Source organism: Nannobrachium achirus (assembly GCF_963921795.1).
Source record: "Nannobrachium achirus genome assembly, chromosome: 9".
In the NCBI taxonomy this organism is placed as follows: Eukaryota; Metazoa; Chordata; class Actinopteri; order Myctophiformes; family Myctophidae; genus Nannobrachium; species Nannobrachium achirus.
This window is the reverse complement of record NC_137818.1, coordinates 40,388,011-40,410,960: the sequence shown is the minus strand read 5'-3', so window position 1 is coordinate 40,410,960 and position 22,950 is coordinate 40,388,011. Positions and strand designations below refer to the sequence as shown.

The 22,950-nt window shown below is 41.4% G+C and overlaps 2 protein-coding genes across 2 annotated transcripts; both read left to right on the top strand.

The window, feature by feature from the left end:
* Nucleotides 1-1,300: 1,300 nt before the first annotated feature.
* Nucleotides 1,301-9,805, top strand: LOC308292018 (serine--tRNA ligase, cytoplasmic). The gene is made up of 11 exons (XM_080734215.1): nucleotides 1,301-1,480; nucleotides 2,547-2,617; nucleotides 2,730-2,810; nucleotides 3,292-3,450; nucleotides 4,313-4,456; nucleotides 5,345-5,500; nucleotides 6,372-6,593; nucleotides 6,910-7,039; nucleotides 7,161-7,318; nucleotides 7,924-8,053; nucleotides 8,991-9,805. Exons 1-11 carry the CDS (start codon nucleotides 1,345-1,347, stop codon nucleotides 9,143-9,145), a joined length of 1,542 nt encoding a protein of 513 aa, XP_080590341.1. The 5' UTR covers nucleotides 1,301-1,344; the 3' UTR covers nucleotides 9,146-9,805.
* Nucleotides 9,806-13,790: 3,985 nt separating this feature from the next.
* LOC308291359 (transmembrane protein 106C-like) lies at nucleotides 13,791-22,875 on the top strand. Its single transcript, XM_080733354.1, has 8 exons — nucleotides 13,791-13,908; nucleotides 14,712-15,065; nucleotides 15,935-15,998; nucleotides 16,589-16,748; nucleotides 17,923-18,063; nucleotides 19,050-19,099; nucleotides 19,964-20,017; nucleotides 20,815-22,875. The coding sequence occupies exons 2-8, from the start codon at nucleotides 14,837-14,839 to the stop codon at nucleotides 21,044-21,046; spliced, it is 930 nt and encodes a 309-aa protein (XP_080589480.1). The 5' UTR covers nucleotides 13,791-13,908; nucleotides 14,712-14,836; the 3' UTR covers nucleotides 21,047-22,875.
* Nucleotides 22,876-22,950: the final 75 nt, after the last annotated feature.

Here is a 22,950-nt window from a genome sequence, read left to right as displayed (position 1 = left end):
GATTTGTAATTTGTGACTGTATATAGCACAGTATAGTATATTATATTGACTGTTGAATTTTGCTGCTTTATGTAACATGAACCAGGACTGATGACTGAGTCAATTATGTGATTGTGAGTGAATCTTTGTGTTAATGTCTATTATGACACTGCATTCTGTTGGTTTACAGGTATAAGCACAAATGCACTAACATAGTTAGTAGTTGGTCCGGGCGATATGTAAAATTGTACTGTCTTTTGTGATTGTCATTTGAATTAGTTAATGTCAGCTAACCAGCCTTGGTGAAGAAGGCTATATGTTTCATTCAAATATCCATAATATGGACATTATGAGGATGGCTATATATTAGGCTATATATTAATCTCTGACTCAGATATATTTTACTGATATATTATCTAAAAATGCATACATTGAACTACCATATGCATATGAGGTTAAATACTATTTGAGGACGGCTTTTTTAATCTTGTGTATACGCCCTAAACTGTATTTCTATATTTTGTCTGTCACAGAATGAAAAATAAAATAAAAAGCCCTGGGCTTATAAATACAGTAGTGCTGAGTCTGCTGACTGCTGACTGAGTGACAGAAGATGCAGGCTACAACAAGCTTTTCGTGTGATGTAGGGTTGCCAGGTCGGAACTTCTCGGAAGAGAACCAAAACATTTTCTTTTCTTTCTTTCTGTGCGCAGTCACCAACTCACCATGCTAAATAAAATATATTTATCAAGTTTAATAACGGAATGTGAGGAACAGACTGTGAATCCCCTGTTTTGAGTAAAACGTGTGAGCACTTTTCCCCTAGTCTGGGATCACTTCACTTTACGGGGTTTGATCCGGTCGGGAGCGGAAACCACTTTACGTCATGTTGTAGTCCTAGACGGACTACGCTTTGGCCGGAACTATCAACCGGATTCAGTTTTAACCCAAAATATTCCCCTGCACCCAAGGACATACTTTTAGGGCCGACCTAATAAACACCTTGATGAGGCGTAGTTTTGCTTTCGAAAAATTCGTTTGGTATGTGCATCTTTTAATCCAACTCGTAGCGACTGGCAAGACTACGTAGCATTTCCAGCATTTTAAAAGGGATTGGGGAAACAAACGGAGGGAACCAAATCAAAGCGACGCCGCTTCTAGTGGTTTCCGCGCTTTAGGCGGAAACCAAACGCTCTGTTGTGAACGAACACCAGGCTCTCTCTCGGGAGAAAGCCTGGTAGGCGAGGTTACTTTTCCCCACCACTGGAAGTAGGCAGTTGGCTCTGGCAACCCTAGCTGAAGCGTTGACGCTGAGGAGCTGCATTGAAGCTCTTTCCTCTTCTTATTGACAGCCAGCGTGGAAAGATGGTGCTGGATTTGGACCTGTTTCGAGCGGACAAGGGCGGCGACCCAGAAGCTGTTCGCGAGATCCAGAGAAAGCGATTCAAAGACGTCACTCTTGTGGATAAACTTGTCAACGCAGATAGCGAATGGCGAAAATGTATGTGTTTTAAGTGTCACTTCTTTCCTTGTATGCTAGTAGCAGCACGCCGGCTAAGTGGCTAATGGTAACGTTAGCACAGCTACCGTAAAGTGCCATTCATTCAGTCAAATGAATGGCCATGAATTACCATATGGTAACTCTTCAGCTAGGAGTGATTGCCTTACGCTAGCCTTTCTCCACTTTATTGTTTATTTTTGTCCTTCTGGTAAACAACTTAAGTTAAGTGTTTGCTGCCATATAGCTACGTTAGCTCAGCTGGCTGATCATGTTTCTGTTGAATGAAGCTATATACACCGGTGTGGTGCGTCATCCAACTCAATCTGATGCAATCCTAGTCTACTGTTATGGGAGCATGTCCAGTCAACCTCGCCCTGCGGCTTTACCACTGTTGGAACTTTACTCCTATAACGTTGAATGCAACGTTGAGTGTTTTAGTTACCGTACATCACATCGGTAACAAGTTGTCTTTGTTTCAGTATGTCACATTTTATCTAGCAAACTTGATGAGTGATGCTGTGGGCTGGCCTGGGTGGCAGCTACCTGTGTCATCATTGTTGCAGGCTTTGCTGTTTTCAGCATCAGCAGCACACAAGCACCAAATTAAACCCAAAAGCCATAGACCAGGGGTCAGCAACCTTTTTGAAATGAAGTCAAGTGCCATGTTTTTATTTTCTAGATAGTGTGCCATGTCAACATACATTTTAATGACACACCATCTAAAAAGGCAGACATATTTTCATTGGCAGGACATTGTTATAACGATCATTAGACTAGGAGCAATAATCCACCTATCTCCCAGACTACCCCCCCAGTCAGAGTTTTAATCAAGGTAGAATTATGTGCAGGATTTAATTTGCGCATAATCAGGTGACTTAATTTAATTGATCACATTTAAAGAAATATTTGATTTTAAAATAAAAATTCTCTCACACTTCTGCCAGTGTGCCAGTGAGTGATCACCCTCCCCTTTGCCAATGTTGGTACCCGTGCCCAAGGTTGCCTACTCCTGCCATAGACGCTCCAGTCAGTCAATGATTGTTTGCATAATAATTGTCCCCAATAGGTCGCTTCGATGCAGACAACCTGAACAAGGCCAAGAATCTCTGCAGCAAGAAGATTGGAGAGAAGATGAAGGTAACTATGAAGACATTTTCAGACGGTAACCAGCTGTCATTATGTGTCTACATCTCTACATGCCAGACTGACCTGAGAGCAAAAATATTCATTTTGTTTTTGGGCAATGCAGAAGAAGGAGCCTGTTGGAGATGATGACACCTTACCCGAAGAAGCACAGAATCTGTGCGCTCTTACAGCTGAGATATTATCGGTATGACAGCATGCATGCCTGTGTGTGTGTAATGTACAGAGACTGTAATTGAACTTATTTAGGCCATAGGTTCTCAAACATTTTCATGTCAAGGACCCCCAAATTCAACAGACCCCCATGTAATGCATTTCTATCTCTGAGACCCCAATTTATTTTGTAAAATCAATGTTAATTTAACTCTGAGTGTACACTCTTGAGTTATATACCCATAAGGATCCATTTGGTTCCTAACTATCATTTAGCTGGGGACCCCCCGGAACTCCCTCAAGGACCCCTGGGGGTCCCTGCCCTGGACCCCACTTTGAGAACCAATGACAGCAGTCACCTGCATGCCAATTGGCTATTCCAAAGAAACAGTGCTGCCATAAAATGTTCAGGCGGTAACAGGCAAAACTAAAAGAGAATCTTTGGTTTCTTTGTCCAATGCACTCCCCATTTCCACTGTCGTAACTTTTTTATTTTATTTCTCCATGTGTCACAGGAGCTGACAGTTACCCAGATTAAAGCTGTGCGTGTGCTGGTGGAGGAAGAAGTGCAGAAAACTGACAGCAACAGGATAAAGCTGGAGGCTGAGCGCTTTGAGTACCAGCGAGAGATCGGTAACCTCCTCCATCACACTGTACCCATCAGCAACGATGAGGTCAGTTGGCCTGCATTCACTTTTTTATTTTATTTAAAATATATCGTCGTTGTCGGGTGGAAACCTCTTATCTCCGAGTTTCAAATGTGTACGTTCTTTCGCAAAGTTAAGCCCTGCTTCATCATACAAGGCCGTCGCACAAAAGTAGTGAAAACAGCCGATCTACAAGCACACAACGCCTCGCACCGCGAGGCGTTCTTGTAGATCGGCTGTTTTCACTAGTTTAAATCATTTTTAAAATGATAAATGCAAAACGAACGGTTTTGCACATACAAGGTTTCCAACCGACAACTACGATATATAATAAATTAAATGGATTAGTCATGTAAAAGCTTGTCTTGAATTTTGTTTGCATGCCTATTGTGTTTGTCTGTTGTTGTGGTCCAGTGTTATAGTTACAGTGTGACAGTTACATTCCTGCTGTGCATGCACCACTTTACACCTGTTTGCCCCCAAATGGCTTTGTTTCTCACCAATTGGCGTCCAGTACTGTAGTGGTTGGAATTTGTATGTCACACTTCTATGGCAACCAGGCTGGCACAGCGATGTCTCAAGAAAATAATTATGCCATCACCAGTGGAATCAAATAAATCCAAAGTCGGATGATGAGATCCGAGTTAATATGTATACTTTGTATAGCATTACAGGTTGGGACCAGAACACATTAAACTGCTGCCTGAGAAACACCAAAGAGTGGAGAAGGGCCTTGGCCATAAATGACATATTATTGTTATTTATGAAAACATGATTACTATTTTTCATCTTTGCAAATCCCTGTCTATTTACATGTCCCTGCTGTTGCTCTCTCCATCGCTTCTTTTCCATTAAACCTCCCCTATGGCCTGTTGTTTTGTGATGTCAGGATGCAGACAATGTTGTGGAGCGTACCTGGGGAGACTGCAGTGTGCAGAAGAAGTACTCCCATGTGGACCTGGTAGTCATGATCGACGGGTTTGATGGAGAGAAAGGAGCCGTGGTGGCTGGCAGCAGAGGCTACTTTCTGAAGGTAAGGCTTAACGTGCAGTGTGTGTTCCCACTGGCAGTGACAAGCACATCGCATTCATTAATTTCCAATTGTAGGTTGTCTAAACCAGTGGTGCTCAAACTTTCAAATTTCATGGTCTCCCCTTAACTCTGACAGTGTACAAATGAGTTAGTTATAGACTTGTACGGGTCCATTTAGACCCCCTAAAGGAACCCACAGAGTCCCTGGAATCCACTTTGAGAACCACTGGTCTAAACCTAGCGATAATGGAGTGACAAGATGCCTGGCGACAGAATTCATGCGACTTGGCGACAATAACATTTACAAATATTTCACATCGGACCACAACTCACCTGTTGATATATTAACCACTTAAACCCCAGCATCTGTATTCTGGGGGAAACGGAAGATCTACAAGCTTGCAACGTGTCGCAATGCGGCGTGTTGTAAGCTTGTAGATAGGCTATTTCAGCAAAGTCATTTAATGTAGATCGAAAACAGAAAATACTATTATAGAGCCCTGAGGGACTCCACTCAACAACATACAGTATGGGGTTTAAGTGGCCTGTCTTTAAATACATAAAAATGTAGCGGTAATGTTATACTATGTTCATTATTTAAAGACATTCAATTGTTATCAGTCTTTGAAGGTGAGGTGAACTGTGATTTGACAAAATTTGACAAAGTGTATGCCAACGTTAGCTTTATCCCAATTAAGTTCTCCTGGACTTCCGCTTCTTTCTATGGCGGTTTTGTGGTACACGGCAGATGCCTTAACTCATCGGTTAACGTGGACACCAGAGTGAAGTGGCATGCATTAACACAGTTGTTACACACATCACATGGCATATTATGTGCATGCTTTGCAACTGCAGGAATTCCTTCAACCCTCTCCCCTTGTGTGTGCAGGGCCCCCTGGTTTTCCTGGAGCAGGCTCTGATCAACTACGCCCTCAGGATCCTTCACAGTAAGAACTACACCCCTCTCTACACGCCCTTCTTCATGAGGAAGGAGGTCATGCAGGAGGTGGCCCAGCTGAGCCAGTTTGATGACGAACTGTACAAGGTACTGGGGTTTTTAATCCATTCCTTTTCCACGCTTTTCCTTCCATAGTGCAAACAATGACATCACATTTATAGAACATTACATTCCCAGTGCACTCTCTTCCCCCTTTGTGTTGTTAGATTTGGACTGTTTTGTGCAGTTATCCACTGGCAGCGTAATATTTCAACAACAACACTGGATTTAAGTAGATGGGTCAACTGTTGCTCTGCAAACGAGTGGATATGCTACCACTAAGCACTTACTGTATATTGGTACCGCAAATATATACTGGTAACTCAAAACCTGGCTGATCCGTGAAGCTGGTGGGGTTTGCCAGTCAGGGAAGGCGATGCCCATGGACATAGACAGACAGATCCACAGACGGATACCATAAATGCCAACATGCACGCATTTGTCATACCAACTACACAATTCTTGGTCAGTGTACGTACAGTGCATGCTTGCAGTTGGCAATAGGCCTACATCATGTGCATTAGGGCTACATGATACGTTTTATATTTGATTAAGTTATATAACCTATCAACATAATATTATTGATAATGGTATCACAATAATTCAATTACTTATAAAAAGCAGATTTATTGTTGAATACTGTAACTTGATGATATGGAGGGCATTGAGGCTAGTGGGGAATTAACTTGTTCAAGTGAAGTGGCGTACGCAGAAATGGTGTGCAAATGTGGTACCAGTAGCAACAGTTTTGAGTACTCAACTTTGCACAGCAAACCAGTGCTGCATGCGGCCGGTAACAGGCTCATGTTGCATTGCATTTTGGGGCTTGGATAAGGAGCTGGATTTCTTATTGAGGAAGGGTCTGAAAATGTAGGCAATGATTAAACTCCTTTATGTACTGTACTATGTTCCATCTCAGGTGATTGGGAAGAGCAGCGAGAAGTCCGACGACAGCGCCACTGACGAGAAGTACCTCATTGCCACCTCAGAGCAGCCCATCGCTGCCTTCCTGAGGGAAGAATGGCTCAAGCCTGAGGACCTGCCCATCCGCTACGCAGGGTTCTCCACCTGCTTCAGACAGGAAGTGGGCTCCCACGGCAGAGACACCCGTGGCATCTTCAGGGTGCACCAGTTTGAAAAGGTCAGCCAGCAGTCTCTGACCTCTTTTACCTAAATGTTTCCACTCTTCCATCCACTCTAACCCTATTTTGAGACATACCACACCTACTGTACTGCATACATCCTGAAAGGATTTTGTGGCACACTCAGTTGCATGCACCTCGACCTGAGTAAACCTAAAGACATAGACATATTTACTGTTTGAAATAGTGATTTAACTATATTTAATTATTTTTTAAGTGTTTCATTTTCAGCAGTCAGTGTATTCACATTCACATTTTAATTGTCTGTTGAAGTCTTTTGACATGGATAATTCCATTATTGACACTCATTTTCAGATTGAGCAGTTTGTGTATGCCTCTCCGCATGACAACAAGTCATGGGAGATGTTTGACGAGATGATTGGAACGGCAGAAGAGTTCTACCAGTCATTAGGAATCCCTTATCGTATCGTCAACATTGTCTCTGGTAGGTATCACACACATACACAACCACATGAGTTACTGTAAATCACTCTTGATTAAGAGCGTCTAAATGGCTAAATTGTTATATAAACTAAGACCGTCCTCATCCTGTTGGTTTCCTTTAGGGGCCCTAAATCACGCAGCCAGTAAGAAGCTGGACCTTGAGGCCTGGTTTCCTGGCTCCAGTGCTTTCAGGGAGCTAGTGTCCTGTTCCAACTGCCTCGACTATCAGGCTAGACGCCTCCGGATTCGCTACGGACAGACCAAGAAGATGATGGACAAGGTGAGACCCCCATTTCTCCAGAGTGGGGGCCTTTACTTCAGAAAGACCTCGGAAAACCAAAAACCCAAATAGTTCCTGTTAATTGTTATTGAATAGTGAAATGTACATTTAGGCTCAAAATTGTCTTCCAGCAATTAACATTTTACTACAGAGACTTAACATAATACCAGATCCTTCAGTGATGGATAATAGATGCATGATTTTTGTCCTCAACCTAACTGTTCCTTTGGAGAGCAGAGGTACATGTGTTAATGTATGAATGAATGGAACGGTGTAAAGTGCTTTGAGTTTGCAACTTGCTTAGAAAAGCGCTATAAAATGCCATCCATTATTATTATTATAATGGAGTTAACTAAAAGGCAAGTAAGTTTGCACGCTCTAGACTAGAGACTCTGATTCCATTTATATGTGGCTAAGGTTTTAGAACACTGTGCCAACGTCTCGGGATGTGCAATGTTAATGCTGACGAAGGCATTGTATGCTGAAATGTATGGTTTAGTTAGTATGGGTTTGTCAACTCAGTTGAACCTTTTGTTCTAATGGTAATCATTGTTTTAGTTTCTATTATGCATTTTGAGAATTCCCTCTTTATGCATGTTGACTAGGCAGAGTTTGTTCACATGCTGAACGCAACCATGTGCGCCACCACACGAGTGATGTGTGCCATCCTAGAGAACTACCAGACAGAAGAAGGCATCATCATTCCAGAGAAGCTCAGGGAATTCATGCCCCCTGGTAAGCGACACACACTGTTTTTATAGGGCGCTATACATAACCTGGCTAATATGGCATATTGTTTTCTACAGTGTTCATCTGAAGTGAAAACACCCCATGCTTTGTCATTTGATCAAACTTATCAGGTTTGAATGTGGCTTATTGTTAATGGGCATTAAGTAATCAGTTAAATTACTTATTTACTCTGTACAACTCATTTAATTTCTATGCCAAATAGAATCCTATTAAATAATCCTTTTAAATAAATAGTGTTTTTAATGCCTGGGTGTAAACCAGAAATGAGTCAAAATACTTTTTTCAGGGGGTGGTTTGGGTACTAGATATATCACATATCTTGGAGGGGAGTGGCTACCGTCCAGAGTTGAGGCACACTTGAGATGATGGTCAAAGTGTTCAAACAAGTCTAGTGAAGTGAAGTAAAGTCTTGTACTCTTTACTCTCTCTCTCTCTCTCTCTCTCTCTCTCGCTCTGTATCCTAGGTAGATGAGAATAAAGTAGGTTCAGTAATGTTCAGGCTTCAATCAGACTTGGTGCTTTCTCATGGTGTTTAGGCTGTTTATCTCACTGGTGGACTGTGGTGGTATTCCTTTGTAGTTTGTTTGCAAGTCTCCGCTGTTGTAAAAAGCTTGGGGGTTGATTGTGCAATATAGTCGTTGTGACACCATGGCACTAATTAAAGACTAAAGGTGTGAAAGGTGTGCTTTAAAATGTTCAGATGATTGATGCTTCCAAATGGCCTTCTCCGAGATTATAATTTGAGCATCGGGAGCTTTCAAAGCTAAAAGACGCCAGAGGGTGAATGCTTTCAGTGAGCTCTGGACTGACTGTACTATAGTCTCACACATTGGCTGTTTTGGGGGGCGACCAAAATTGGAAACAGACTTGTGTGGCACTTGGCCTGAGGACTTCAAGTTGTTTTTCTCATCCACTCCTCCAGGTTTGACGGAGATGATTAAGTTTGTAAAGGCCGCCCCCATTGATCAGGAGATGACCAAGAAGGCGAAAAAACAGGAGGGAGGAAAGAAGAAGAAGCAGGGAGGTGGAGATGGTCTGCAGGATGCAGTGGAGAACATGTCCGTCAATGACTCTTAATCTCTGCCATGCCATGCTATGCCTGGGAGATGACACAGTGTCATTTCACTGACCTCACAGATGGAGATGGGTGAACTGATCCCAGGTCTGCACTCAAGGGGATCTCCACCCCAGAGTGTTGACTGGCCTCTATACTGTTCATTTCTATCTGGGTGGACGGAAGTGTCCTCATTCATCTCAGCTGTTCCTTATTTCCCTGAACCACAAGTGAAAAGGGATCACACTGTTCTCAAAGCTGCCTACAATAGACCACTCTTTGCCCTCTGAGGTTTGATTTAAACTTGGTTGTGCGCTGGTGTCGCACACCAAAAATGGCAAAATGTGCAGTGAGTTTGTAGATTAGCCATTTTCGGTGCGCAACCAAGGATAAATCAGACTTACGTCTTCATTTATACTTTGTCACATCATCACATGACCATGTCGCTCAACAGAAATTACGAAATATGACCCAGTAATAACGCCTGCATCTGTTGTGTTGAACAAGCTTTAGATTTATAACTAAAGAGATAATTTAAATGGCACTTGGATCTAAGGGAAGGTTAACTGGCCATAATTCACAACATATATCCTTACTAGGTAGGTATTTGAAACTCTGTTTTGGGCCTTCAATAATCTGCATTGTTGCTTGTTGTCACTGTTTTGGAGAACAATATTGTCACTGTAAAGTTTAAACAAAAATAAATATGTTGAACATGAAAGAATCATATGTGAACATATTTTCCAGTGTGCATTTGGTTTTCTAGCATTCAGAGATGTTCATCTGAGAATATGAATTGCATGTGTTGAGCTGCTGAGTAATTCCTGTGCTTTGAAAGCGGTTTAGCTGTTGGATCAAACATGCAGTTAACTATCATATTTTCTTAATTGATCCCAGTGCTCCTCAAAGTAGAGGACCTGCTTAAAGTCCCAGCAAGCTCTTCAGAAGCACTGGATGGAAAGGGAGAGGCTGAGGAGTCCTCCCGAAAAGATGAGTTTTATGAAGCACATTGCCATAGTAGCAAGGAGAGTGCGATTACGCTCATTCTTGCCCTGGGGCCCCCTAGTGGTATAGTCTAGGCATGCCCAGGCCTTCAGAAGGCTATGGCACACAACATGTGGCTTGTCTCCAACAGTAATAAAACCAACATTCTTAACCATATTGTGTTCGAAAGAGACCTCTGATAAAGGACAATAAGGATGTAAGCCTGTAACTTATTAACTCCAATAGACTTTACTCCCAGCCATTGGCAACAGGAAAGTTACTCATGGTGGCATCAGTTGAGGTAAGAGTAAGATTGTTCCATTTGGTAGCTAAATGTATAATTGTAAACATATCTGAAACAATTAATTGATGGTAAATTCATGTACTTCATATCATGCTGTTATGGTTGCTATATGGACTATATTATTATTCAGGACTGTTAATCCACGAACATCACAAGCCTTAAGATGAGCGACATATCTGAAGAAGACAATGAGATCTCCTTTGCAGTAAAGGTACATTTATATACTAGGCATGTACTGTAGTAGCTGATGTTCTGACATTAAATAACTATCTAGTCACCTATCTATAACAAAATTGAATAAAAAAAAAGTCTGTACACCATTTGTTTAAAGGATTCAATAACAATGAAAGTGCACTTCAACCATATTGTGATTCATGAACCAAACTGGCTCCTATTGCTTTTTCTACTTACAGCATTGACTTTGTTTCTTCATTTAGATTCATTTGCAGTGTATCAAACCTTCTTTTGAAAGTTTAGAATACTATACACTGTACAGTATATTCATATAGCCAATACTTTCATCCAACAGCTGAATGCTGTCATAGGCTGCATACTACGTATGTATGAATGCTGTCATAGGCTGCATACTACGTATGTATTGTTATTTGTTGAGTGCATTTTCGTGTGTGTGTGTGTACTGTATGTGTGTGTCAGTTTCTCGGGAGAGTGGAGGGGGTCCGCCCTGAAGGTATGCAGGTCCTGAACGATGCAGCTCAGAGCCTAAAGGTTAGCAGTTGTCCTTCCCATCTAGTTTTTACAGCTGAGGGGAATTTGTAACCTGGAAAAATAAATCTCCACATGTACAGTGTCATTCTGATTTTATGAGGCAAACATTAGAATACAGTAGTATGTGGCATCATCAGTTACCTACAATTTACAATCAATACAATAAGCAAGGTAATACATCAACATCAATACATCAAATGCATAGAAATATTAATCTAGAAAAAAAGAACATAGGTAGGCCAAGGAACTATTCAGTAAAAACTTTATACAGTATAAAACCTAAAAATTCTATCTAGCTTTCATGTATGGTCATTGAGGGTAGGTGAGTCCTACAGTGCTATGGTGGAGTCTGAAGAGGTTAGTCTTCAGGCCACGGTGGAAGTACCCAAATACATTAGACATATCACACATGGCCCTCTTTCAAATGGTGCTTGGCAGAGAAAACATCATTACGCCTAAAGTCTTCAGCTGCGTGGAAAACAAAAAATACAGCATATCTCGGCTATTGGTTAGAAGCCAATATTAAAGACTTGTATGGTCCTTTAAGTAAACCTCTGATCCAAATATGGGTCAACACATTGCATTACTCTCTGTTTCACGTCTCCTCTAGATGCCAGATAAAGAGTCCACCGAAAAAGCAACAAAGAAGAGCAAAGTGTATCTGTTCATCTCCATGAGTGGAATAGACATACTGGAAAACAAAACCAAGGTGACAGTACAATTGGATATAGTATCAATTGTTAATGCAAATGATTAATATATAATTTGATCATGTAACGACTGTCTCTTTGTTGAAGTTGAATTTTCATATTTCTTCTTTCTCATCCTCAGTATATGCTTTACTCTTGTCCTCTGTCCACTGTGTCCTTCTGTGCTGTCCTGCCCACCTCACCCAAAGTCTTTGGCTTTGTGGCCAAACACCCCGTTTCAGACATCTACCATTGCTATCTGTTCCAGAGCAAAACATTTGTGAGTATCCTATTATTCTCCATTATATTATTATTAAAGGATCCTAATTGAAACAAGCCAAAGGCTTTCTTGTGGTGTTAATCCTTTTAAGTCACCTTGGCTTGTACCAGTGAATTGTACTGTAAGTGTCATGTACCCTTTGCTTTGCAAACCTCGAATAAAGTCTTCAATCAATGAATCAATCTAAAGCTCTACTATCTCGTGTACAATGGTTGAATGCTGTCTGTAATTTCGTCCCGCGAGCATTTCGAACAGGAAGCTGTGATCTGCTAGTGTTAGACTAATTTGGTTTCCAATAAGACTTATTTACGCAACTGCAAAGGTGAAACGCAAGGCAGAACATCTGCTTTATTACTCATTTTCAGAGCCTCCGAAGCAGGAGATCTGACTGTTAGGTGCATTTGAAAATTGTGGGATCCTCCAGTTCAGTGATGATCAAACAAACCTCAAATCATTTGACTTGATCTTTCAACAGCCAGTTCTTGTTCAAATGCTGTCATCAGTATTTGAAAAGCCCCATACATGTTTGTTGTCTGTCTGTCTGTCTGTCTGTCTGTCTGTCTGTGTGTCTGTCTGTCTGTCTGTCTGTCTGTCTGTCTGTCTGTCTGTCTGTCTGTCTGTCTGTCTGTCTGTCTGTCTGTCTGTCTGTCTGTCTGTCTGTCTGTCTGTCTGTCTATACACAAGTTTAATCAATCATTGAAAGATGTATTCAAATTGTGTGTGAATCTAGAGCCAACACATTTGTCTTGAGAGACTTGTATCCAGGTCTGAAGTATGACTGTCCAAAAGTGTCCATACATCTCCCCCCCAGTCTCACGTGCTGGTGTCAGTGATTGGAGATGCTTTCAGAGCTTCAAAGAAAGAGGAGAGCATCAGAGGAGGTCGAGACCTGATAGTTGAGGCACTCAGGCATAAGGTTGGTCTATGAACATTGCTGCATTTTATCATGTACAAATTACTTTTTTTTTGCAATATTCAATCACTTTAAAGTATTCCTTTATGAATACCTATCTAATCATATTATTGGAAATTATTCTCATTTAATTCCAGAATAAAGTCCTGCAGAGAGAGAATGCTGAGCTGAAGATGAGGCTGGCTGCACAGTAAATGTGATATTAATGGACAATGGAATCATCTGTTTCTGTACACACACGCACGCAAACACACAGGAGGAGGACGTTTCTTTTCCTCAGTGAAATCCTCCAAAACTGAATAAAACAAGTGGAAAGGTCATGGAGGTGGATAAATCTTCAATAAAATGTCTTAATGTTTTGATATAAACCTTTGATTGGCTGACAAGTCTTTCAGCAGCATCCTTCATCCTATTGCGTGTGAGTCAATAGTTTAAAAATTAGAATATTGGGGAAAAGTTCATTATTTTCCGTAATTCTGTAAAAAAAAGGGTTCATATATTCTAGTACTGTATATTGCGCATGCAGTAAAATATTAAAAACAAACATTCATAAAATTATATATATTTTTTTTCTTTTTTAGATTTTTATGGAATACAGCTCATTAAAATCACAAGTCCAATATTACACGAGAGACCACTCAAAACAATTAGAGAAATGTCAACTTTCTGAATTCAAGGTTGCTTGAAGTCCATTGTGAAATTTCTGCAGTCTGTACATGTAATGTTTAAAGAAAACCAGCAGGTGGCTGTAGCTGGCACTCATGCCAGCCATCGAAGAAGCGGGTACAACAACACAGCAGTGTGATGCCTTTCAAATCCCTGTAGTTTTCCACACTTTACCAATGCCTGGTAACATAACCACTGATTGGCCCCGGTTGGTCTAATAAAAGGTAAGGAAATATGCTTTAATCTATTCATTAGAGCCCGTTATTTAATGAATTAAAACCAGTGTAAACCGTCAATTTCAGTCTTGTCGTCTACTCATTTAGCAGTTAGCTTTAGCGCTAGTGGTCTGACTGAGGACTATGATGCACTGAACAACAGTGGTGTAAAAGGTACTGTTTTACTTCAGTACAAGTATCAATACTGCGATATAGAAATACTCTGTTACAAGTAAAAGCCCGGAATTCACAATGTACTTGAGTAAAAGTACATAAGTATTGGTATCAAAATGTACTTAAACTAAAGCACCAAAACTAAAAGTGCAAAATGTTAAAAAATAGCAGATATGGAAGTGAGCTTGTAGGAAGGAAGGTCCAAGTTCACTGGTGTGGCTGTACAGGTATAACATACATAGGGCTAAAGTGTAAATGTGTGTTTTGTAATATTATAATGTATATCTCCAAAGTAACTACAGTAGTAACTAAAGCTTTTAGAAAAATGTAGTGGAATAAAAGTACAGTATTTGGATCCGAGATGTAGCGGCGGGGTAGAAGTAAAAGTATTGGAAATTGGAAATATTCCAGTGAAGTGCAAATACTTTTGTACTTAAGTATTTACTCAAGTACTGTATACAGTACTTGAGTAAATGTACTTAGTTACTTTATACCACTGACAACAGCATTGTTGTGGCTGTCAAGTGTCAGCTGATGCGACACATTGGCATTGTTCGCATGTCATTGACGAACAGAGCAGCTCTTTCACAGTGACTCTGACTGACCCTCCATTTTCTAACCTGTGTGTTGACCAACAGTCTACAGCAGCAGACTTCCCTTCACACAGACAAACCGACAGACAGAGAGCTGTGTCAGGGACATGCTGCTGCTGCTGCTGGCTCGTTGAGTTCATTGGTGTGAGTGACACTCAGCGAGTGGCAACATGGGCGCACGGTGGTCCAGAAGTGACAGCAGCCTGCGGCTCATCCCGGGCGGTGCGGCAGGAGACTCCCGGAGGCGACACATAGGAGACCAGCAGGACGAAGACGACGACGACTCGCTGGACGGCCTGGACAGACAGGAGGCCATAGCTCAGTTCCCCTACGTGGAGTTCACCGGCAGGGACAGCATTACCTGTCCCACATGCCAGGGCACTGGACGCATCCCTTCCGGTGAGTCTCCCCAAGATACTTAGTGGTGTCTTTCTCAGAGATGCAGACCTGCAGTTGGTCCATTTGGAACCCCCCACAACACTGGAACCCCCGGGGGTCCCTGGAGGCTGGAACCCACTTTGAGGACCACTAAATTATAAGCACAAGACGCGAGGTTAAATCAACAGTGGTGGAAGAAGCACTCCGATGTTTAAGTAAAAGCAATATCAGGATTACTGTAGAAATATTCTGTTTAAAGTAAAGGTACAATAGTATTCACATCATCTTACATTACCAAACGCAAAGGTATTATGCAGAATGTGCCATTTCACACCTAGTACTACTACTGTACCAGTCCACACCAATGCAATTTTCTTTCTTAGATTACTATTTCTATCCGTTTTATGTACCGGTTAATTAATGTTGATGTATTGATGTATCACCTTGCTTATTGTAAATCGCTCTGGATTAAGAGCGTCTCCTAAACGCCTAAATTGTAACTCCTTTCAATATGCAACGAGTTGCCCAATGGCAGTTGCAAGGAGTTGCAAGATTGGTGTGGACTGTCCTTGAAACTGTTTAGTTGCAAGGAGTTGCAACTAGTTGCATCGCTGCGGTCTGACCTTAAAGCCATTGTCGTGTTCCTCACTTTACTGTTGGTAAAGGTGGGGCTGTAACTTAGGGGTGGCAATGAATAGGTGATATAGCCTACTGTATTAGCCATAAGAGTCTGTAATCAATTAAAACTCACCTGACAAATGAGCTATTTGCAAATAAGGAGCTGAGCACAACCTTTAAATTACAGTTGTTGTTTAAAAAAAAAAAAAAAAAAAAATAGCTCAGCAGTAAATGAGCTAAGCTGTTGTAACTTGTAATCTCATATGTTTCAGAACAAGTTAATGAGCTCGTGGCCCTGATCCCGTACAGTGACCAAAGGCTGCGGCCCCAGAGAACGTAAGTAACCGCCCCTGGTATCAACAGTCCAGCATGAGTTTTATTGTTAGCATTTGTTTGATCTATTCTGCATGTTACACGTTTCATTCGTGTTTATCCTCGAGATCAGGGGTAGGCAACCTTATTGGCACAGGGGAGGGTGATCACTGGCACACTGGCAGAAGTGTGAGAGAGAGGATTAAATATATTTTTTAAACAATTGGTCAATTAAATGAAGTCACCTAATTTACAGCAAATTACATCCTGCACATAATTCTACATTCTCTAAAACTCTTAACTCTGACAGGGAGGCAGTAGGGGAGAGGTGGATTATTGCTCTGAGTCTAATGATCGTTATACAATGTCCTGCCAATCAAAATATTAATTTCAAAAAGGTTGCTAACCCCTGCTCTAGATTGATTGATTTGGTTAGCGATAATGCATGCATTAGTGCTAACATATTCTCATTCTTATTCTGTATACATGATTGTATAGGCCGTGGCGTGCTATGATTGTAGAGGAGACTAAATGCATCGATCTAAATGTGCGGAGGTTTGCTCGCTTTGCACAAACCACAAGGCCAAAGTCAAACTGCACGACTGTTGTTCCAGGAAACTGTACGTGGTGCTGTCTGCTGTGCTGTGTCTCCTGGCCTCTTCACTGGTGGCCTTCTTCCTCTTCCCACGCTCCGTGGTGGTGGTGGATGACGGCATACGCTCGGTTTCCCTGCGGTTCGACCACACCAACATGAAAGTCCTCATGAACATGACCGTACGTTGATAGAAAATGATCCTGCTGTGTATGAATGGTTTCACTCGACAAAAACATGTATTTATCCTAGAGGAGCTGCTGTGATGGTTATGGTTTCTAGCATTTGAATGCTGAATGTTTACTTCTCCTATGTCAGGGGTCTTCAACAGGGGGTCCTCAGAGTTACTACAGGGGGTCCTCCACAAGCTCTCAACGCCTCACGCTGTGAGGCGTTGTGAGCTTGTAGATCGGCTATTTTCGGCAAAGAGGTGAAAAAGAGTACAGAGTGAAAGGTCAAGTTTATTAAGTATTGACGGTTCAAGTGGTTAAATATCTGAAAACACAAATTGACATGAATCCAAAATACACTGATGATCGTGCTGTCAAACAATGAAACTATATGGAATCTATGAAAAGGTTGTGGGGGTCCCTGCTTCATCTCTCTCTCAACTAAGGGATCCTTGGCCTGAAAACATTGAAGACCCCTGTCCTAGGTTATTTTATGGCATGTCTTTTGCCTTTTGCTCACATTCAAGAAAACAGTTGGGCAGCTGTCTTAGCCCTTAAGGTGCTTGAAGGTGCCGTGCGCATTCTGCGTAAGGCACTTACTCCTAGGTCAAGGGTCGTCAACAGGGGGTCCCAGAGTTACTACAGGGGGTCCTCCTAATCCTTTTGTGATAGAAACTTATTTTTTTTCTCCTTTTTTATATTAACTTCTTGAACCCTAGCGTCCATATTCTGAGAACTTTAGCCAAAAATAGCAGATCTATAAGCTTGTAGATCAGCTATTTTTGGCAAAGAGGTTTGGTCTAGAGGGGAAAAATAGCAGACAGAGTACAGATTGAAAGGTCAGTTTATTAAGTATTGATGGTTCAAGTGGTTAAATATCTCAAAACACAAATTGTCATGAATCCAAAATACACTGATGATTGTGCTGTCAAACAATGAAACTATATGGAATCTATATATGAACAGGTTGTGGGGGTCCCTGCTTCATCTCTCTGTCAACTAAGGGGTCCTTGGCCTGAAAACTTTGAAGACCCCTGTCCTAGGTTATAACCATCCATTGTAAACATGCAGGTGTCTCAGAGTAGGGACACCACAAAGTGGATTTAACAGTGTATTTCCATCACAGAGCAGTTTTAACAGTGTATTTCCATCACAGAGCAGTTTTAACAGTGTATTTCCATCACAGAGCACCTTGAACTTCAGCAACTCCAACTTCTTCTCAGTGCTGGTGCAGAGTCTGAGCTGCCAGGTCCTCTACATGAAGACAGTGATTGGTACTCAGCAGTTAGACAATGTCCTCACCATTCAGCCCCTCAGCGAGAGACAGGTACTGATCACACACATCCAGATCACAGAATGTTCAATATGCAGTACCAACTAGAGACTGACTGATACTGGAGTTTTGGAGCTGATACCAATATTAATTCTGATATGTACAGTATATACCAGTTATTTATACAGTATTTAAAATGTCCATAATTAATTCAGCGCACTGAAATGGTACATTTACGGGGAATTGATCATTACTAAAAATAATGACCTCATGGCCTCCCCTAAGTAACAAGAAATCTTGTGAAATAAAATGTCGCCAACCAATCATCAAGGACGATGATACACGAAAGAAGAAGAAAAAGAAAAGCATCGCAGCGCTCACTTCACATGGTATCAAACACAACACACATGCATATCTCCTTATATGGGTCCTTCCGTCCGTGACATCAGCGGTATTGATGTTGGTCTCAGTACTTTCTATGACGTTATTCTCGTGTGACGTTAAGTCTTGTGCTCATATGGTCATAGGGACCTACAGTCCTACACACAAAGCCAGACGTAGGAGTGGTTAGCACCGCTCAAAAACAACAACACTAATGGAACAATTTCTAAATAACTAGAAGTATCTTTTTCTGCATTATGTTGAAAGAAACGTTTTCATATCAGTGCCAATACTGATTTATCTGTGATTGGCCAACATCAGACGATAATATCAGCTCGGTCCCCAGTATGAATGAATGGCAAAGTGTTGTCAGCTTGTAACTCCACAGCCTGAGACAGTCACAGGAAGCGAGGCCGCCTACAGGATATGGTCTGTGTACACAATAATAGATTGCGTTTGGTGCGAAGCTGACAACTCATTTTATATGCCAGAATACTAGTTATGAACTCATCCAACAGAAGAGTCTTAAAGCATATCACATGACCTTACTGGATATACAAACCAATGTTTAGATTGTCTTCTGTCATCAAGTCACTGCTGATAAGGTCTCTCTTAAGTAACTGCCTTTTTAAGCTAGATTGCTCAACCTTTCTCTGCAGGTCAACTACACTGTCAGTGTGGAGATTGGTAGCAGCGCCTCCTACGTGTAGTAAGTGTTATTGCATTTACCCTGGCTACATTTGTACATGTGTATGTGTTAACCCATTTAGGCCTAGAATTATTGAATGCTTTAACCAGTGAAAAACAGCAGATATACAAGCTCACAGCGCGGCACCAAGTGCCGCGCTGCGAGCTTGTAGATCTGCTATTTTTGAAAAAGTCGTGAAAATGTGTGCAAATCTTTGAATATATGTATTTTCAAAGCGAACGTTTGTAACTCAAATTTTGCTTCTGGGTGGTCCCTGGAACTAAATATTTTGAGATGGGGGTCCGTGGCCACTTTGGGGGTCCTTCACATGAAAAGGTTTGAGAACCACTGACATAGTAGTCTCTCAAGAACAGACTAACTGATATGAGCTCCAGTTAAGTGAAAAGGACCTTTTCTTTGACGATGGCTAGCCAGATTGCTGACATAGAAACATAGGTTTTTCCAAAAAACCTTAGAAGGATTCAAAAGACACTTATAGAATCGGGTCAAAATTCAAATTTTCACGATTTAAAAAAAATAGCAGATCTACAAGCTTGCAGCGCGGCACTCGGTGCCGCGCTGTGAGCTTGTATATCTGCTCTTTTTCAGTAGTTAAAGCATAAAATAATAATACACAATACTGTGTACCCGTTGCATCTATCCTGTGTCATGAAATAAAAAAAGGAAATCAAAACCAGTATCCAAAATGTTCCATTGTCACAAAATGATTTCTACCTGTGACACAAGGAAACATTCAGATGCATTAAGGTTGTTACAGGACACTACTAGTACTTCTCTGTCCAGGAATTCCTTATACAGTAGGATAAAGACAGCAAAAGAAAATAACCCGCTATTATATTGTGAGAATTCCTCTTGTGTTCCCAGCGCCTTCTGCACCATGCCCACCATTAAAGTCCACAACATCGTGGTTTTCATGCAGTAAGTATCCCTCTCCGTCTTTATGCAACTTCTTATACAGAGTGCTGTCACCACAAACCACTGACTCACTATTGTTGGCACTGAATATTTCAGGATGCCGATATATTCTCATGTGTAGTAACTGATGGAAACAAAAACGATGACATGGCTCAGAGCACATCATTATCACAGGGTTCCCACGGCCATGAAATTCCTGGAAATTTTGAAATTAGAAAAGTATTTTTCCAGTACTGGAAACGTTTTGGAATTTATCAAGGGTCCTGGAAGGTCCTGGAAAAAATAGCTATACATTGTCTTTGGTTATTGATTTTGTTAATACCTCTAAAATAACAAATTAAACATGGGCCAAATTGTCAAATATTCGAGGCAGAAATTGTGAAAATTATTTTCACAATAAAACAGTGTTGTACAAAATTCTTCTACTCTTATTGCTCGTCAGGGTGGGGGGTCCCCAGTTCAAATGATTATTTCGGGGGTCACGGCCTGAAAAGGTTGAGAACCACTGGCATACACTACCTGTCTTTGGGCATTGTGCATAGGAGTAAGCAACTCGTTATTGAGCTGAATTATTGTTATATAGTCCTGGAAATCGGGTTAAATATTCTGGAAAAGTTTGGGAAATTAATTGGTTAAGATGTGTGGGAACCCTGTTAGTAGCCTGGAGAATTGCTTCTTAGGTAATGTTTTATTCTGTGTCTTATTCAGCCTTTTGATGTTGTCTACGTTTATTATGTTTACTTACTACATCCACGCTCTTATCTAACCACTTGACACTCTGTTGTTTTATTTGCCACCAGGACGTCAGTGAAAACCTCCTACATGGTGCGAACGGCTCAGAACAGTCTAGAAGCGTACCGCTACATAGACTGTGGTGCCAACACCACTTACCACAAGCTAGCCTGGCGGCACGGGCACCACTCCGCAGCACACTCACCAACCAGCACCCCCACAAGCACCCTGCCGATCAGCACCACCACCAGCACCCCGCTAGTTGGATGGGACCAACCTCTTCCAACACACAGGACATAGAAGTTCACAGGGTGGGTTATGTTGGAATTCGTTGACTCTCATTGGTTTGACTCTCACGATGGATTTTGACTTGTCTGGTCTGTGCAGACGTCAAGCACCGCCAGTAGCATCTCATCTCACTACATGGTATTTATGTGTCTGTCCAAAAAGGGCCAGTCAGGGCTTAATGGTCAAAGTCACTGTCATTATAGGTTCAGGATATGACAATGTGTTCTAACCCTCCATTACCTGTCAAGCAGGTGGGTGCGGTTCAAGTCTTATCCACAACTTTCCAACATCCCATGTGCATTGCGCAGAAGGCGAGTGGCATTTCCGGCGTCGCAAGCCGAGTGTGATCTACAAGCTCACAACGGTTGCATCTGCGACGCGACGTGAGCTTGTATGTCTGCTGTTAACCGGAAGTGTCCCGCAGATAATGCTACAGTAAAGTCTTGCGGAAACGGGTGGATAAGAATCCACCAGTGTCCATATAGCGTCCTGGAGGGCTTCTCACTGGCGGAGCCAGCTTCATGTCAAAATGTATTATTGTTATGTTATTGTTCATCCAAATGAGAAATGTTTAAATAAGTGGCACTGGGGAAACCGGTGTGGCAAGGATCATGAGTTATCCGTAGCTGTGGTGGGTCACTCAGTACATTGTAGAAAGCTCCTTTCATATATGGAAGTTGCTGGCATTTCTTCCTGGCAGGGAATGTCTGTAGAGGCCTTTAATGGATGCCTCAGTGTTCTGTGTGTGTATACCACTGTTCTTTTGGCTGAAAACATTATGAGAGCATTCTTGACGAGCTTGAAATTACTGAACATTTGCATTTTAACACTGTAAACCCTGCTACTGACGCTTCTATGCTTGAAAATGTTAATAACTTTCTATTTATAGAGATACGAAGGACAATTTTGCTTCTAAGTGTTGCACCTTAGACTTGGTATATACCGGTACTGTTATTGTTTTTGCCTTGTTATTTATGTATTTTATTAATTGAGGGATTGTAAAACGTTTTTGAGCACCTTTTTTCTTTTCTTTTTTTTTATAGAAACACTGCCTGAAAATCTATGCACCACCCTCATTAAGGCCATATTTACAAAGCATCCCAGAAGTGTAAATCTAGATCTAAGGTTGTAGAAATCAATTGGATCATGTGGCTTACCCACTGACCCTGTGTTGCTAAAGTCTTCCTATAAGAGACGAGTAAGCCTGGCTACGTGAGGTTAATAAGAGATAGGGAATTAATCAATCAAATGTTTGTTAGCCCACTAACTCTAGCTTAAGACTCTCATTGGTGTTTTAGGGACAGTCGGGGTCAGGTTTGTTAGCCCACTAAGTATAACTTAGACTCTGATTGCTGTCTTATGGACAGTCTGGTTCAGGTTTGTTAGACCACAAACTATAACTTAAACGTACGACTCATTGCTGTCCTCTTGAGTCCTTGGGACAACCTGGGTTATTTAGTTGACTACCTTGCCTCACAGCAAACACATCATATCTCTCTGGTGGGAAGCAACACAAATGCTAAATTTCTTGCAACACAGTATTGACGAAATAGCGCCATAATCAAAGCTTGGCTTGAAGATATGAGCACATTTGAACGTATACATTTCTTCAGCATATTAGAGAAGGGACATGAATTTGCCTAGTCTTTTATCTGTCTGTATTTTCGAGCACTCTGACTATGCCAAAATCTGCTTCAATCACCAAGAACATGTCTTGTATGGCTTTGCCCACTCAGTTTGAGTTTTGATTATTCTTTGCAACCATCATAGCAGATAACAGCTTTTGCAGCTCGCTCGTAATTTGAGTTTATTTTTAAAGGGACATTATTTGTACGTTTCCACTTTTGTGACTCAATCGTGGTTTTATCAAATGATTTTGGAAGAAATGTAATATTCATGCTTTCTAAAAAATAAAA

Excerpts from the sequence above, each read along its gene's own strand:
- LOC308292018 (XM_080734215.1), top strand. The coding sequence starts at position 1,345 with ATGGTGCTGGATTTGGACCTGTTTCGAGCGGACAAGGGCGGCGACCCA. Across the intron at positions 6,594-6,909 it reads GGGTGCACCAGTTTGAAAAG|ATTGAGCAGTTTGTGTATGC; the intron begins GTCAGCCAGCAG and ends ACTCATTTTCAG. Across the intron at positions 8,054-8,990 it reads CAGGGAATTCATGCCCCCTG|GTTTGACGGAGATGATTAAG; the intron begins GTAAGCGACACA and ends CCACTCCTCCAG.
- LOC308291359 (XM_080733354.1), top strand. The coding sequence starts at position 14,837 with ATGGGCGCACGGTGGTCCAGAAGTGACAGCAGCCTGCGGCTCATCCCG. Across the intron at positions 15,999-16,588 it reads AGGCTGCGGCCCCAGAGAAC|GAAACTGTACGTGGTGCTGT; the intron begins GTAAGTAACCGC and ends CTGTTGTTCCAG. Across the intron at positions 16,749-17,922 it reads AAGTCCTCATGAACATGACC|AGCACCTTGAACTTCAGCAA; the intron begins GTACGTTGATAG and ends TTTCCATCACAG.